The following is an 18,222-nucleotide window of genomic DNA, read 5'->3' as shown; positions in this document are numbered from 1 at the left end:
CCAGCTCCTGAAGCCAGGCTCATTTTCGTCTCTGAGCAGGCGCTGGTGTCCTTTTCTCTGTTCTCCTCACAGGGGGAGGGAGCTCCCTTCACTTGGGGTCCACTGTGTGCCCTGCTCTTGACCTCTGTGCCCTCCGGCATCCCCTCCCGTGAGGGCAGCTGTCTCTGACTGAGGGCACCTGTCTGGGGGTCCTCCAGTAAGGGAGTGCCCTTTGTGTTAGAAAAGGCAGAAGAACCCCCTTATCCTCAGGAACCTTTGTTCAGCATCTCCTTCCAGGATCCCTGTGTCAGTCCTCGAACGCAGAAGCTTAAGGCAGAGAAGAGGGCCGCCTCTGAGCTTGTAGATGACGCTCCATCTTCTGTGGCATCTTTCCAGCTTTATCAAGTAAGCCAGCAAGTTCGAAGGAAGAGCTCTTGTGACCGGAGCACGTCACCAGATTCACGATCCTAGTAGGTGTATCAGTACTGGCCCTTACCGACCGCTCATCAAACATTGGGTGAACATTCAGGAAGCACCTCCCAGGTGCCAGGGTAAGTGAATGGAGACGAACAGGATCTTGTCACCTTCCTAGGGACTCAGGTGACCACCGTGTCAACGATGGCAGCATCTGCTCCTCACACGTACACAGTCCTTGCGCATTCCCGGTGCGCCCTTCCGCGGAAGCGTGTGTGTCCATGTATGTATCCCGCTCAGTGACTCTGCAGAGGGGGACCGCAGGCTAGGAGAGGTGAGGGATTTTACGGCGGCTTCCTGGGAGCGTCCTTCCGCTGCTTGTGGATGCCAGGTGGTTTCAAGCCTGCTCTGGGCGCTCAGGGAAGAAGGCAGGACGGAGCAAGGACTCGTGGTGCGTAGGGCTCGGGGCGTCCTACCTCTCGTGGGGCTCGGAGGCGGGAGGCGTCTGTTCGCGGGCGGGGAGCGTCACGGGCGCCTTCAGAGGGAAGCAGGGTTTGGACTCGATCCTGGAGAGCGGGCGGGCGGGGAGAGCGAGCGAGCGAGCGAGCGAGCGGGCGGGCGGGCGGGGTGGGCGGGGCCTCGTCCCCGCGGAGGAGGTCGGGCCGCGGGCCGCTGGTGGTTTCTGAGCGGTGAGGTGAGGTGACTAGAGTTCTTGGTGTAAAATTGCAGTGCGACGACTGTGACGAATGTTAGTTGTAAGGGGCGCCTTTTCGGCTTACCGATCTGAACGCCTTCGAAAGCTCTGTCCGAAACGCTGCCGTTTTGTGATGTCTTTTCGAGGGAGGTTTACAGGATGTCTGCGCCGCGTGCGGGGACGGAGAGTCCCGCGTGGGGCAGGGGGCGCGGAGACGGGGCGGGGACCTGGTGTGGCGGGGGCGCTCCGCGCAGGGAGGCCCTGTCGCCCCGAGGCAGCCGAGCCCGGCGCTGGGGCGGCCGGGACGCCGGCGAGCTTGTTGAAAAGGCGGCGGAGCCGGAGGTCTCAGGTGTGCAGGGCCGGGAGGCGGGCCTCGGGTGCTAGGCCGTCGGGCCCCGGAGCCGAGGCGCAGGAGGCGGCGGGAGGGGACAGGCCTCAGCTGGAGGGGAGCGGCTTTGCCCCTGGGGGGTGGGAAGCGTTTCTTCCTCGAAGGCGCCCCGGGACCAGTGGGTCACTGGAATGAGCGAGGTGGCCCCGGCCTGTGGCGAACGAGCACCGGTGACACCGGGAGCGCTGGCAGCCTTCTCTGCTGTCCTGTGGCCGGGAGGGCGGGGGTCCGAGATGCTAGAGTCCTGACCTTGGCGAGCAGGAACGGCCGTGGCACCAAGCCTCTGTCTTCAGTGCGCCAGAACCAGGCGTTTGCTCTGGTCGCCGACGAAATCCGGTGCCTGGGGTGCAGGTTTTCCAGGGAGGGAGACACAGGGTTGACGTCAGGACCAGTGTTGCAGCGAGTTTTCAGCTTCTGATCTGTGAGGTGCAGAGCTCGGCAGTGCTTCGGGCGCAGAGATGTCTGGAGAGAACTGGGCACCTGATTTTCTTCCAGCTTCCCCGCAGGAAGGAACCTCAGTTTGCTTTGAGAGCTGAATAATTGTACTCTGCCCTTGCTGAGGTCGACATCTAAAGGTAAGTTTTAATGCAGTGTGTTTGGAACAAGAAGTAAGATGGGGCGATCCACAATGAGGTGGAATTTCAGGGGTTTCTCGTGAAGGTGTTTTTTTTTTTTTTTTTTTTTGCGGTACGCGGGCCTCTCACTGCTGTGGCCTCTCCCGTTGCGGAGCACAGGCTCCGGACGCGCAGGCTCAGCGGCCATGGCTCACGGGCCCAGCCGCTCCGCGGCATGTGGGATCCTCCCGGCCCGGGGCACGAACCCATGTCCGCTGCATCGCAGCAGGCGGACTCCCAACCATTGCGCCACCAGGGAAGCCCACGTGAAGGTGTTTTAAATGTGCTTCATACACGGACTTAAAATTATGCCAGCTTTGTAGGTAATTTTACTTGAGAAACAATTTAGAGTTTGTTCTCGGTTTCTTTATGGAAATAACTGAGTGAAATTGACTTTCCACGTATTTCCCTGTGGGTAGCAGTTTTCTCCTTAGAGTGCTATTAAGCAAAGCAAAAGCCCCTTTTTTGGTGAAAATGCTTTGGAAGGAGATTGTGATGAGGGTCATATGGACCCATGGAATTGGCCTGTGGATTATTTCAATTGTCTCCTTTCCCAGAAAGGCTGCCCACTGAGTTTTTCTTCCAAAGACAGGTGGATTCAGTTAGGAAGTAACAAATACAATCATAATACCAAGAAGATTCTAATTGTTTAGGGCAGAGTTTCTAAGTTCACCACTACAGACATCTTGGGCTGGATACTCTTTGTCATGGGGGCCGTCCTGTGCAGTGTAGTGAGTTTTGTGGTACCTGTGGTCTCTACCCACCACATGCCAGTAGCACACAGCCCCTCTCTCAACCCCCAGTGGTGACAACCAAAGATGTCTCCACTTTGCCAAATGTTCTCTAGGGTCAGAACCTCCCCAGATTGAGAACCAGTGGTTTAAGAGGACTGTCTCTTCATGCAAAGATGTTTCTCTAAAAAAATGTTATGAGAAATGTTATTGGCTCAATATGTCTATAAGTTTTTCTCAGAGATTAGGATACAGAACAGATGCCCTCCATTTCTGGAACAGACGTGGTGTTTCTGATATGCTCTTCCTTTCAGATTTGTCACTTTTGTTCACAGTCTTTGGAGGTGCTGTCAGTGTGAGGGCCAGAGTCACAGTGGGCGCTTAAGTGAACCCATGGCCCGCTGGGTCTTAGCGAGCCTCAGGGTGATGAGGGTGCTACAAACACTTGAAGCTTGTCCTGCAAGGGTTTCCAAAGTGAGTTCTGTCTCTCAAATTGTTTAGGCGTTTCCCCTTAGAATCCTTCCTTCACTTGGCCTTCAAGTGCCACTTTTCCTTATTCCTAGAGGGGCACGGAGAAGCATGTTTTCGGTAACCCAGTCTTGATCATTTGCTGGGAACAAATAACTCTTAGGTGGAAACAGAAGGATAATGGATCTTCGTTAGTTGTAGCCTGACCACTAAACTAGGTTGCTTCACTTAAGCCAATGTGTGTAACACATTTGCTCCCCACACCCTGATGTGCTTGACCTGCCCACACAACTCAAAACCCTTAAACAAACAAACAAAAAGGTACGCTTGGGGGAGGGTCAGAGGCCTGCAGGACATGTGTGTGCGTCGTGGGAGGAGACAGTGCTGACATGGTTCTTTGTTAAGTGGCTCCCAGCTGTCTTCTGAAGCAGAAGACACACAGCATGCCTCCTTCACACCGTGCATAGTCTGTGCATGCTCCCGTATGCTACACAAGGAAGGGGCGGATTGAGAATAGGTACTTTGAGTTTAAAAACTGTTATTTTAGCAGCTTTGAGATTTTTTTCCTTTTCCCAAGTATTTTTTTTTTTTTTTTTTTTTTTTTTTTTTTTTTTTTTTTTTTTTTTTTTTTGGGCGGTACGCGGGCCTCTCACTGTTGTGGCCTCTCCCATTTGCGGAGCACAGGCTCCGGACGCGCAGGCTCAGCGGCCATGGCTCACGGGCCCAGCCGCTCCGCGGCATGTGGGATCTTCCCGAAACGGGGCAGGAGCCCGCGTCTCCTGCAACGGCAGGCGGACTCTCAAGCACTGCGCCACCAGGGAAGCCCCCCAAGTATTTTTTTCTTTTTTAAATTGAGGTATAGTTGATTTACAATGTTGTGTTAGTTTCAGGTGTGCTGCAAAGTGATTCATATGTGTATATACATATATTCTTTTTCCGTTTTTTTTCCACTATAGATTATTACAAGATATTGAATATAGTTCTCTGTGCTATACAGTAAGTCCTTGTTTTATCTATTTTATTTTTATTTTTGGCTGTGTTGGGTTTTCGTTGCTGCGCGCGGGCTTTCTCTAGTTGCGGTGAGCGGGGGCTACTCTTCGTTGTGGTGCGCAGGCTTCTCATTGCTGTGGTCTCTCTTGTTGCGGAGCACGGGCTCTAGGCGTGCGGGCTCAGTAGTTGTGGCGCACGGGCTCAGTAGTTGTGGCTCGCGGGCTCTAGGCGCGCAGGCTCAGTAGTTGTGGCGCACAGGCTCTAGAGCGCAGGCTCAGTAGTTGTGGCGCACGGGCTCTAGGCGCGCAGCCTCGGTAGTTGTGGCACATGGGCTCTAGGCGTGCAGGCTCGGTAGTTGTGGCGCACGGGCTCTAGGTGTGCGGGCTCGGTAGTTGTGGCGCACGGGCTCTAGGCGTGCGGGCTCGGTAGTTGTGGCGCACGGGCTCTAGGCGTGCGGGCTTGGTAGTTGTGGCACATGGGCTTAGTTGCTCTTGCTGGACCAGGGCTTGAATCTGTGTCCCCTGCGTTGGCAGGCGGATTCTTAACCACTGCGCCACCAGGGATGCGCTGTTTTATATATAGTAGTGTGTATCTGTTAACCCCAAACTCCTAACTTACCCCGCCCCCCACTTTACCCTTTGTTAACCATAAGTTTGTTTTCTATGTGAATCTATTTGTTTTGTAAATAAGTTCATTTGTATCACTTTTTTAGATTCCACATATAAGTGATATCATATAATTTGTCTCTGACTTCACTTAGTATGATAATCTCTAGGTCCATCCATGTTGCTGCAAATGGCATTATTTCATTCTTTATTGCTGAGTAATATTCCATTGTATATATGTACCACATCTTCTTTGTATATTCATCTGTTGATGGACACTTACTTCCATATCTTGACTATTATAAATAGTGCTATGAACATTGGGGTGCATGTATCTTTTCGGATTAGTTTTTGTCTTTTTGGATATATGACCAGGAGTAGGATTGCACGATTATATGGCAACCCTGTTTTTATTCAAGGACCCTCCATACTGTTCTCCATAGTGGCTGCACCAATTTACATTCCCACAAACAGTGTAGGAGGGTTCCCTTGTCTCCACACCCTCTCCAGCATTTATTATTTGTAGATTTTTTGGTGATGGTCATTCTGACTGGTGTGAGGTGATACCTCATTGTAGTTTTGATTTGCATTTCTCTAATCATTAGCGATGTTGAGCATCTTTTCATGCATCTGTTGGCCATCTGTATATCTTCTTTGGAGAAATGTCTATTTAGGTCTTCTGCCCATTTTTTGATTGGGTTGTTTTTTTGATATTGAGCTGTATGAGCTGTTTGTATATTTTGGAAATTAAGCTCTTGTTGATCACATTATTTGTAAATATTTTCTCCCATTTCATAGGTTTTCATTTTTGTTTATGGTTTCCTTTGCTGTGCAAAAGCTTGTAAGTTTGATTAGGTCCCATTTATTTTTGCTTTTCTTTTGCCTTGGAAGACTGACCTAAGAAAACATTGTTACCATTAATGTCAGAGAGTGTTTTGCCTATGTTCTCTTCTAGGAATTTTATGGTGTCATGTCTTATATTTAAGTCTTTAAGCCATTTTTGAGTTTGTTTTTGAGTATGGTGTGAGGGAGCGTTCTAACTTCATTGATTTACATGCAGCTGTCCAGCTTTCCCAACACCACTTGCTGAAGAGTCTTTCTTTTCTATGTTATGTATTTTTGCCTCCTTTGTCGAAGATTAATTGGCCATAGGTGTGTAGGTTTAATTCTGGGCTCTCTATTCTGTTCCATTGATCCATATGTCTGTTTTTGTGCCAATACGATGCTCTTTTGATTACTATAGCTTTGTAGTAGTGTCTGGAGTCTGGGAGGGTTATGCCTCCAGCTTTGTTCTTTTTCCTTAGTATTGCTTTGGCAATTCTGGATCTTTTGTGGCTCCATATAAATTTTAGGATTATTCTAGTTCTGTAAAACAACGTCATGGTAATTTGATAGAGATTGCATTAAATCTGTAGATTACTTTGGGTAGTAAGGCCATTTTAATAATATTCTTCCAATCTCAGAGCATGGGATGTATTTCCATTTCTTTGAATAATCTCCAGTTTCCTTTATCAGTGTTTTATAGTTCTCAGCATATGTCTTTCACCTCCTTGGTCAGGTTTATTCCTAGGTATTTGTTTGTCTGGGTTTTTTTTGGACAGAGTTTTAAAAGGGGTTTTTAAAAACTTTCTGATATTTCATTGTTCTCCGAGTATTACCATTAGCCTAAGTCACAACCACTACTATTTCTATGGGGAAAACATAGACAAAAATCTCCTTCTCTCATATTTGGCCTACTAGGAGATGAAAAAATTGACACCTAGCACAAGAAAATCTGCATGGCAATTTTTAATTAAATATGTTCTATTTAATAATGGAGAAAGTTTATGAATCAGATCATTAAGGTTTTTTTCTGTTGATGTAAAAAAGAATATGAGAATTCATGTTCTCCTTTATTTGGGGGGAAATATCTAAGTGGGAAACTGAATGTAGGATTTTAATTAATATGTGCTGACAGGGAGATCAGCTCCGTGCTCTGTGACCACCTAGAGGGGTGGGATAGGGAGGGTGGGAGGGAGACGCAAGAGGGAGAAGTGGGGATATATGTATACGCAGAGCTGATTCACTTCGTTATACAGCAGAAACTAACACTCCATTGTAAAGCAATTATACTCCAATAAAGATGTTAAAAAAAGAAATGTGCTGAAATACAAAGTATTTTAAAGAACTTCTGTAACAAGATGGCAGATAGTAAGATTTATTTTAATTTTTCAATCTGCAAAAAAAACCCCCCAAAAAACCAAACTATACTTCATATACACACACACACACACACACACACACACACACACACACACACACAGTGTCAACATTTTCAGAGCACTTACATTAGGAAACATTGTGTTTCTCCTCACCATATGACAATACTGTATATGCCACAGTAAAATTTACAAAACAATCGCATCAGCAATCACACAAACGTCATGATTTTCATGTCAAAACACAAGAAAAAATAGACATCTTCCCGGCACTTTGTTTGCAGCCCCACAGAGAGGTTCCCACAAATGCTGTTAGAAACTTCACCTTTTAAAACCTAACAGTGGCTATTAGAGAAGTCATATCCTTTCCAGATCAAACTTAATGAGAATTTCGCCCTTTTAAAATAGCAACCAATGGCTTATTAATGGGTACGGTGAAGTTTACCCACCAAAAGATGTGTAAAAAATTGCATGAAAGTAAAAATAAATAGAACTGTTGTAAATCAGCCTTGTTTACACTATGGTTCAGAACAGAACACTAACACATAAAACCATCATTAAAGTTTTATAAAGTAATTATTTATATTCAAATTACAGCTACTCAACGAATCTAATGAAAACAAACTGATTTGGTAAAGGTTCAGACGTTCACACTCCAGCAGTGTCAGTTCACAAGGACGCTCCAGCTGCGATGGGCAGTAGTGATGACATATCGCTGTTCTGACATAAGGCACTAGATCTCAATATGCCACACACTCGCCTTATGTCATATTACCTGTTAGATACCAGTGAATTCTTTAAAATGAAAAATAATAGAAATTCAGGACACAGTGCACTTTAATGACATACAGCATTTGAAATCTTTTAGACAACGGTCTGAAAAGAGTCTTTTAATGCAAGCTCGCATCTTCAAACACAACATCTTTCTTTTTTATGCTTAGTTTCAACATCACTGGAAAAAACACCCATCACTAAAACCCTGATACACATTCTCAGCCATTGGACTCTGTTCTATCGCGGTCAGTGTTCATGAGGCAAAGCGTGACCCAGCATCTTTGTTCAAGTTCTCCTGCAAGGGCTCCTCCACTCACGGTTGTCATTCGGTTTCTGTCTCCTCCTGCTTGGCACCTATCAGGAGATGGGAAACGAAAGTTTCAAAGCCATATAAAGATACGTTGCAGCTGTGCATGTCCTATATGAGGGCAGTGGTGGTTCTCTGCCTGGTGGCACGGACCCGCACCTGCAGAGCCTTAGGAGACGTGGGGAATGAGCAGGTGAGCTCCAGGCTCCCCATCCCCGCCTGCCATCACTGCAGCACGCTTTTAATCCATTTTGCGTATCGTAATTCTAGCACTTTTTTTTTTTTTTTTCCTTCTGGCCATGCCACAAGGCTTGAGGGATCTTACTTTCCCGACCAGAGACTGAAGTTGGGCCACGGCAGTGAAAGCGCGAAGTCCTAACCACTGGACCATCAGGGAATTCCCTGCATATCATAATGCAAGGTTTAATTTGGAAAAGAAGAGGGTTCTGCTGCTAAAAGTTTTTAAAAGAAATATGTATTTAAGTTTTAGTGAAGGTGCAAAGTATTTATGTTGTACATACTTATAAAAATGTAAAAGCATTAAACATGCTTACAGTAACTGCACATAAAACCTACTCTCACCTTGCCAGGATATTTTGAAATGGGTTGGGAGGGGGAGCTGCCATTTTTTTCATTACAACAGATTCTGTATTTTCTCATCAGACACTAGAAGACACTCAACTTTGAAAGAGATCAACACTCTATAAAAATAAGTGCTAAAATTGTAGCTACTGCCATCAGGCTGTTTACTCACTAGTTGCACATGTGGATACTTAGGTTTGTTTGGATAGTCTGAATTAAGTTGGACAGTGAACTGCTGCTAAAAACTTTTTAAAAAAGAGAAGATGTTATTATATCAAATCAGTATCCTTAATGGGGAATTGTGTCCATTATCTGGTGAAAAGAATAACCACTGGTACCTTTTATTCACATAATAGTGGATTCTTTCAAAAAGCATCTCTTACTGATTATTCCATAAACATCCACTCAGCAGGGCTTGTCCAGGTATGGGGCTTGTCCCGGGTATGGGGTCTGACGGCGCACAGCGTTCACACACGGCTGTGGTTTCAGTCAGAGTATCTCTGGAGGGCCACTAGGCCTGTGTCAGGCTGCTCATCCTATAGCTGAAGGGAGGGATGGAGGCTGCACAGGTGAGCAGCGAGCTGGCCCACACTCACACAGCTCCGAGGGGACAGCGGGGTTGGGCTGCCCAGGCTGGACCTCTAGTCTGATGCTCGCACCACACGGTCACCCGAGTATGCTAGCGCCTGATCTGATGGAGGCGCTCCCTCTCTTCCAAGACAGCGCTGCTCCCGGTGTTCACCGGTAATCCAGTTACTAGGAATACAGGGGATTTTCCTAAATGAGCAGCGTTATACACACCGTGCTACAAAGAATTCTAATCCGAATATCCCTGTCTTTACAATATTTATTTCTGTGGTAACATACATTCCAAATCCAGCCGTGGAACAGGTTTCCTCCTTGCATTTTCATTAATGCTGACTTGCATTAATAATTTAGAATTTTTGAAATATCAAATTTGGATGGAAATTTAAACTCATCCAGGCGAACATTCTCATTCTTATGGTTTGTGACACCAAGACATAGAGAGGATAGAGAATTGCTTACTCTGAATTGGTAATGCACAAAGAATCTTGGCCACGGGGACAGAAGCGAGTTGACATTTGGCCTGACTCAGCCCGGCAAGCTGTGTGCCTTGGCCCAGGGCCAGCCGACTAGAAAAGGGGCGTCTTTTTCTGAAGGTGCCAAGTTACGTGCCTGTGGGGATAAGCCTGCTTGGAGATGAGTTCTTTTCCTAACATGCACAGGGGAGCTGCACAGCTGACCCTTGAAAAACACTGGGGCGCTACACACAACTTATCCTTTGTATCCATGATTCCCGTCCATGTCCGCAGTTCGGTGTCTGTGGATTCAACCAACTGTGGACTGTGTAGCACTGCAGTATCTACTATTGAAACAAATTCACGTATAAGTGGACCCGTGTTGCTCAAGGGTCAGCTGTATGTAAATGCAATCACACTCTCCGCCATTGGTCCTGCTTCCTTGGTCTGTTTCGTCTGTGGCGTTCATCCACCGTCTGATACAGCTATGTGTGTTCACCATCAATGCATTCCACTAATGGACAGAATGCAGTCTGTCCGTTCTTCTGCTTAAAGATATTTGGGTTATTTCCAGTTTGAGGTTATTACAAGTAATGCTGTGAACAGGCTCACATCTTTTAGTCCTTTTCTCATTTAATGACTACAGAGATTATCATGAGCCATAAAAAAAACAAAAATGAAATCCTGCCATTTTTGACAACATGGATGGATCTTTCACTTATTTCTAAGTGAAATAAATCAAGACAGAGAAAGATAAATACCATATGGTTTCATTCATATGTGGAATCTAAAAAGACCCAAGCCAAAACTGATGAACGAACAAAGACAACAGAAGAACGTGGGGAACACAGCAGTGGTTACCAGAAGGGAAGGGGGTGGGGGTGGGTGCAGTGGGTGAGAGGCTCAGCTGTATGGTGGTGGATGATAGCTGGTCTTGGGGGGTGATCACTCTGTAGTGTGCACACATGTTGAACTCGAACACTGTACTAAAACTTATGTAATGATTAAAAAGAGGTTACCATGGGTTTCAGGTTCTCACATATCTGACATTTGAAAATGGCTGCAGCAAGCCCCCCGTGTCTAGAGTTTCTGACTCGGCAGACATGGGCTGGGCCCCACCTGTGCGTTTCTAACAATGTCCAGCTGCTGCTCCTTTACAGCCTGCCGGGAGTCACCGCCCCCCGGAATCACGCCCCTGCGCTTCTCACTTAATCAGTGCCATCTGTTTCTCGCTGGTGATGGGGATTCCTTTTGCGGGGGTATCTCCAGGCTATAGGCCAACTGTAAAAACTAGTCTTGGCCAGTGTGATTTATTTCTGAACTAAAGAAAAATCAATACCCTAGTAAAGGTACATTTTAATGTTTAACTTCTAAGAGTTCAAAGGGCACATGGTTTAGTCTCCTGTCCTGGCCTTGATCTGTGAGGCCTGAGGCAGGGTTGTCTGTACTTCGTGTGGGTGGGGAGGGGAAGTGGAGGGCTGGTGGTTTTAGGACCCCTTCAGCCATTAAACGATTAAACTGTGACACAGGAGAAACACGAAAGGCCCCTCCCTCCCCCTGCCTCACGGGCTCCCTGACTGTGACCTGAAGGTTTGCTTAGAGTTAATCTGGCAGAAAATGAGTTTAGTCACCAACGTTTGGCAGTTAACATAATTTCCATACAGTATTAATGGAAAAAAGTTTGTGTAGGTCAAACTTTTATATACTCGCTACTAGTAAGCTTTTTTTTTTTGAAGGGTAGATGGTTTCAATACTTAGATCCCAAAGAATTTCCCTCCTGATTTCCAGTTAGTAGTCCTAAACATAAAGCAAAACTGAGGAGATCTTCACTTTTTAATGGGCAAAGGTTATGAAGATCATGGCAATGAATCCTCGATTACTTAAGCACTTCTGGGTGTCAACAGGATGCTCTAAAGTCAGAATACTTTCTATAAGCTGTTCTCTCAGGTAGAATAGGAGAACTTCAAAACCACAAAGAAAATGAAAATGGTTTACAAAGTACTGCACAGAAAGGTGCGGCTGGCAGGTGGGCGAGGGAGGGCTTGCTGCCCCGCATCCCCGCCCCGCCCCCACCCCGGCTCCCTGTGCACTTACAGTAAAGGTCAGACACTGGCATTTATACCTGCAGGGGTGAGTATCAGGGCTTGCAGAATATCCGACAGGGAAATAATACCCACGATACTGTCTGTTTCGTTTACTACCACCAGCCGATGGACCTGCAAACAAGAGGAAAGGAGGCCAAGTGTGAAAGTTGAAATAAGTAAAGGTTTAAAATGGACATTAGAAAAAAAGTCTTTCATGTGCTATACAGTGAACAGATCCCACAAATGAGAGAAAGTAACAGTGCACAGAACCATGCAATGGTCTTGGCTCTGTTAAAATGCAATGCTGATTTGCTTGACTACTTTGAAGAAAAATTAGCCAGATATGTCCTGCTGAGTTTTCTATTTTCAAAATATTAATATATGAAAGATACAATTCAAAACATGAAGTGTCACAGTAGCTGCTCATGTGGCTCTAATCTCTTAAGCGGTTTTTAATTTTTAAAAGTTGTATCTCTGTTTCTACTAACTATCAGATAACTGTTTTCACCAACTATCAGATAACTGTTTTCACCTGGGAGAGAAGTCCAACTAAGCAGTGAAACTAAATAGAAGGTCACTGCTCTTAGATTATATTTCCCCTTTTCTCTATGAAGTTCATATATTAAGAATAACAGTCAGAGGATGATCAACTATAATAAAGTGAAATAAATTACATTCACATCTTGTTTTCTACTTGAAAGTCTTTTATAAGTGAGTGGACAATGTTCTGAGGTATTACTATAGCAAAGTGTCCTTAAAACAGGAAAGGAGGGAGAGAGCATCACGCTTCTCTGATTTAGAAGCTTTAGAATTTAGGCTTGAGGCAACCACATGCCAGTCGGTTACCCTGGAGATCCTCTTCTCCACACTGAACAGTTAGAACCCGCGGGTACAGAATGGGTGGCACAGGAGGGAGATGGGAGGAGCGGGGAAATCATTTTTATAGTTTGTCTCTAATGATACTGTGCCGGTGATGCTTTTGACATCATAGCTTGCTTTTAGGTTAAAAGAGAAATCACTTTGTCATCTTTCTCATGCTAATCAACATAAATTTCTTTTAAAAGCTTCTCTAGAAAAAGTTATGTTCTTCAGTAACCCTGTGATATAACACAGTTATCTATTAACTTTAATCGTAAGTTGATTTACATCTAGGGCCAGAGAATGCTATATATTCTATACTAGACACATTTTGTTGTTAACATTTAATAATGATAAATAACTATCTTTTGAACTACTAAAGGTCAAGGGGAGACCATTTCACTTAGAATTAGTTCTGCCAGACGGAAATGACCACCAAAAATATTATCATCTGTTGCTGAGTCTAAACTTATGAATGTTTCTTTTCTAAAAGCTAGTGTGATATTTGTCATATAAATAAACCAAATCATCGCTGATACCGTATACCCTTCTCCTAACAAAATATGTTGAAGCTGGGAATTCCCTGGCGGTCCACTGGTTAGGATTCTGTGCTTTCACTGCCGAGGGCCTGGGTTCAGTCCCTGGTTGGGGAACTAAGATCCCACAAGCTGCTCAGTGCAGCCAAAAGTATACTATATATATATAAAATATGTGTGTATATATATGTGTATGTATGTGTGTATGTATATATATGTGTATGTATATATGTGTATGTATGTGTACGCGTGTATATATGTATATGTGTATATATGTGTATGTACGTGTGCGTGCATATGTGTATGTGTCCGTATGTATATGTGTGTGCATATATATGTGTATGTGTATATGTGTGTGTATATGTGTATGTATGTGTGCGTATATGTGTATGTGTGTGTGTGTATGTGTGTATGCGTATGTATGTGTGTATATGTGTATGTGTATATATGTGTGTATATATGTGTGTGTGTGTGTGTATGTGTGTGTGTGTATACATACATGTTGAAGCTAAAAACTGGTCTTTGTCCCCCAACAAGGAGTCACATGGTGAAAAAAATTAATGACGAAAAAAGTCAAGGTGGGTAACTTGAGAAAACTTTTAATTACACCTGTATTTCCCTCAGTGACCTATTTTCATATTAAAGTTTGTGCTGCTCACCAGATGGACTTCCAGGACAAGCCAATCACTTTCTTCTCCTACCTACCTGACAGTAGCACGCGCTCAAACAGGGGTCTTGGGAACATGAAGGCGTGCTGGCATTCTCCACAGAAACAGCCGTGTTAATACTGAGGTGCGAGTCTTTCTAGTCTCTTTTCTATGCACGTGCACATATGTTAACACGAAGCATCACACTATATATAGTAACTGGCTTTTCTCTTAGCAATATATTGTTTTTCCATATCAACAGTATTCTCCTTTAACATGATTTTTAATTGTTACAGAGGATTCCATCAGATGGATGTGGTCCATTGTCCTTAAAATTAGGGAGGAGTGTCTTACCTATTTCTGCTTACGATCTTCAAAAGGCATATACAAAAGAACAATTAAAAGCTTAGATGTATTCCTAAGTCAATTAGAACCCTCTGGAAAACTAGTAATGGATGTTAAATTCAAGTAGAAAAAGACTTCGTGTTGAGACTAGTGAAACAGGGTAAAAGCCATGGCAGCTGAAGCTTGGGGAAGTCAGCTCTGCTGAGGACGGAGCGGGGTGTTTAACTTAAAAAAAAGATCAGAATACATTTTATTGACTTGTTAAAACCACATAATTACACATTTTTAGCTTTAAATTCATCAATACTCTAATGAAACTTAAAGCTCTTGGGACTTCTGTCTTCTCAAGTATGTTGTAAAACCATGAAAGTATCTTTATTTGATTGAGCTATGATGTCAGGACTTATAAATTAAATTCAATTCAGTGAACATTCACAGATGACCTACTATGTGCCAAGAAACGTGCTAGGTTCTGGAGCAGGGAGACTGTGTCACGGGACTGGACTGGAAGGCTGCCTCACGGGCTGGTCCTGTGACTCAGAATTCCTGGGGCACTGTTTCCTACTTAGGTGCTCATGGCAGACGGGGCGGTGGGGAGGGACCCGGGTGCAGCCACTTCACCTCGGCTCTCACTATTCTGTCCACGATGGTCTCCAGTACCTCCAGCTTACTGCACTTCACTACGCCTTCAAAGTACTGTGACCGGTGCTGCAGGGCCTGGGTCACCGTGATGTCTAGGTTGTTGTATGTTTTTTCAGCAGCAAGGTTCTATAATAAAGTAACAGTGAGTTATATCCTTCATTTCAGTTCACATTAATGACCAAAGTTAGTTCAAAGCAGCCTGATCTTTAAAAACATTAATGTTTATCATAACTTAGTACCACTGACCAGCTTATGACATGCCGTCAGTACTGTTATTTCATCACCTTATCAATAATCATTTAACGCTTATAAGGTGTACCTTTATTATGAAGCAACCGTTAAAACGGTTAAATTCTGACTTATGTCCTACAGAAGATTCCCCTATTCTTACCCTATAGGGTTCTTTTTTTTTTTTAATTGAAGTATAGTTGATTTACAATGTAGTGTTAGTTGCTGGTGCACAGCACAGTGACTTATCTATATATATATTTTTTCATTATAGGTTACTATAAGACATTGAACATAGTTCCCTGTGCTATACAGTAGGGCCTTGTTGTTTATTTTATATACAGCATGTTATAATGTTAGTCCTAAACTCCTCATTTATCCCCCCACTCTTACCCTGCGTTCCCTGAATGAACAGTGCTTTGAGAGGTGGAGTAACACCTGCAAAGGGTGAGAAGTCCCCAGGGCTAGGGAACAAGGCTTTTGCTAGAAAGGCTTTGCGGGGGAGTGGGGGGGGGTGGGGGGGGTGAGGGTGACCACGGAGGAAGCCCTGTAGATCGGAATGGCTGCTCAAGGTTCTGATTAACCTTACAGGGTCCCACCCAAACAAATTCCAATAAGCCTATTTTTTTGGTGTCTGTTATGTTAAACAGAATAAGATGAAACAAAAGGGTCTGAGACAGCTACAAAAGAATACTTAATGCTATGGTCAATATTAAGGCAAAAAAACGGTATGCAGGTTTGGGGCTATCAAAGTTTCAGTTCCCTTTCTTAGAAATAATGTAAAACTCTAAGGAAATGAATTTAAATGAATGGGGGAAAAGTATCGAGTGGAAGGATGTAGGACCAAAATCCATCTAGTAAATTTAAACCAGGGAATAAAAAACAGAACTTTACATAATGCTATTAAATACATTTGCTGTCCTCTTTAGAACAGTTGTTCCCAATTAGCAAGTAGTGGGATATGGGTGACCAGGGATCCACGTGCGCACTAAGCACATGCCTGTTGGCAGAATGAATCAATGTCTCTGGTATAGAAACATGACTGTTTAACACATACACATGCTGTAGTAACGGATAAGTGACTCATGTACTTAAAAGACAAAGAATTATAAAATGCTACTAATATGGAAAGGTACAGTCTCCCAGGACTGAACCAGAAGAGTCAGAAAATATGAACAGACCAATCACAAGCACTGAAATTGAAACTGTAATTAAAAAACTACAAACAAAAGTCCAGGACCTGATGGCTTCACAGGTGAATTCTATCAAACATTTAGAAAACAGCTAATACGTGTCCTTCGGAAACCATTCCAAAAAATTGCAGAGGAAGGAAAACTCCCAAACTCATTCTATGAGGCCACCATCACCCTAATACCAAAACCAGACAAAAATACCACTAAAAAAGAAAATTACCAGCCAATATCACTGATGAACATAGAAGCAAAAATCCTCAACAAAATGTTAGCAATTTGAACCCAACAATACATTAAAAGGATCATACACCATGATCAAGGATTTCTCAGAATCCGCAAATCAATCAGCGTGATACACCGTATCAACAAATTGAAGAATAAAAACCTATGATCATCTCAATAGATGCAGAAAAAGCTTTTGACAAAATTTAACACCGATTTATGATAAAAACTCTCCAGAAAGTGGGCACAGAGGGAACCTACCTCAACATAGTAAAGGCCATATATGACAAACCTACAGCTAGCATCATACTCAACGGTGAAAAGCTGAAAGCATTTCCTCTAAGATCAGGAACAAGACAAGGATGCCCACTCTCACCACTTTTATTCAACAGTTTTGGAAGTCCTAGCTACGGCAGAGAAGAAGAAGAAATAAAAAGAATCCAAATTGGAAAAGAAACTGTCAATGTTTACAGATGACATGATAGTATACACAGAAAATTCTAAAGACGCTACCAGAAAACTACAGAGCTCATCAATGAATTTAGTAAAGTTGCAGTCTACAAAATTAATACACAGACACCTGCTGCATTTCTACACACTAACAATGAAAGATCAGAAAGAGAAATTCAAGAAACAATCCCATTTATCACTGCATCAAAAAGAATAAAATATGTAGGAATAAACCTACCTAAGGAGACGAAAGACCTGTACTCCAAAAACTATAAGATGCCAATGAAAGAAACTGGAGAAGACAACAGATGGAAAGATATACCATGTTCTTGGAATGGAATAAATATTGTCAAAATGACTATACTACCCAAGGCAGTCTACAGATTCAGTGCAATCCCTATCAAATTACCAATGGAATTTTTCACAGAACTGGAACAAAAAAAATCTTAAAATTTGTATGGAGACACAAAAGACCCCAAATAGCCAAAGCAATCTTGAGAAAGAAAAATGGAACTGGAGAAATCAGGCTCCCTGACTTCAGACTATACTACAAAGCTGTAGTCATCAAAACAGTATGGTAGTGGCACAAAAACAGAACTGTAGATCAATGGAACAGGATAGAAAGCCCAGAAATGAACCCACGCACCTATGGTTAATTAACCTACGACCAAGGAGGCAAGACTATACAGTGGTGGAAAGGCAGTCTCTTCAACAAATGGTACTGGGAAAACTGGACAGCTACATGTAAAAAAATGAAATCAGACCATTCTTTAACACCATACACAAAAATAAGCTCAAAATGGATTAAAAACCTAAATGTGAGACCAGACACTATAAAACTCTTAGAGGAAAACATAGGCAGAACACTCTCTGACATAAATCGCAGCAATATCTTTTCCCATCCGTCTCCCAGAATAATGGAAATAAAAACAAAAATAAACAAATGGGACCTAATTAAACTCAAAAGCTTTTGCACAGCAAAGGAAACCATAAAACGAAAAGACAACCCACAGATTGGAAGAAAATATTTTCAAATGATGAGACCGACAAGGGATTAGTCTCCAAAATTTACGAACAGCTCATGTGGCTTAATATCAAAACAAAAAACCCAATCAAAAAATGGGCATAAGGGGCTTCCCTGGTGACGCAGTGGTTGAGAGTCCACCTGCCGATGCAGGGGACACGGGTTCGTGCCCCGGTCCGGGAAGACCCCACGTGCCCCGGAACGGCTGG

The 18,222-nt window shown here is 43.8% G+C and overlaps 1 protein-coding gene across 4 annotated transcripts in view; it reads right to left on the bottom strand.

Moving 5' to 3' along the window:
• Positions 1-7,182: 7,182 nt before the first annotated feature.
• Positions 7,183-18,222, bottom strand: part of PRKAG2 (protein kinase AMP-activated non-catalytic subunit gamma 2) — a 287,757-nt gene continuing 276,717 nt past the window's right edge. For 2 of the 4 annotated variants that reach the window (XM_007469805.1, XM_007469807.1), the window contains 3 exons: positions 14,876-15,022; positions 11,907-12,000; positions 7,183-8,209 (listed from right to left, as the gene is read on the bottom strand). In XM_007469805.1, coding sequence (XP_007469867.1) covers positions 8,178-8,209; positions 11,907-12,000; positions 14,876-15,022 — 273 coding nt within the window. In that variant the 3' untranslated portion in view covers positions 7,183-8,177. The remainder of the gene's footprint in view (positions 8,210-11,906; positions 12,001-14,875; positions 15,023-18,222) is intronic. The other 2 variants (XM_007469804.1, XM_007469806.1) reach the window with 2 other exon arrangements.

The sequence above is a fragment of the Lipotes vexillifer genome, unplaced genomic scaffold, assembly GCF_000442215.2.
Source record: "Lipotes vexillifer unplaced genomic scaffold, Lipotes_vexillifer_v1.1 scaffold472, whole genome shotgun sequence".
In the NCBI taxonomy this organism is placed as follows: Eukaryota; Metazoa; Chordata; class Mammalia; order Artiodactyla; family Lipotidae; genus Lipotes; species Lipotes vexillifer.
Note: the sequence above shows the minus strand (reverse complement) of the source record. Positions and strands in the feature narration are given on the sequence as shown.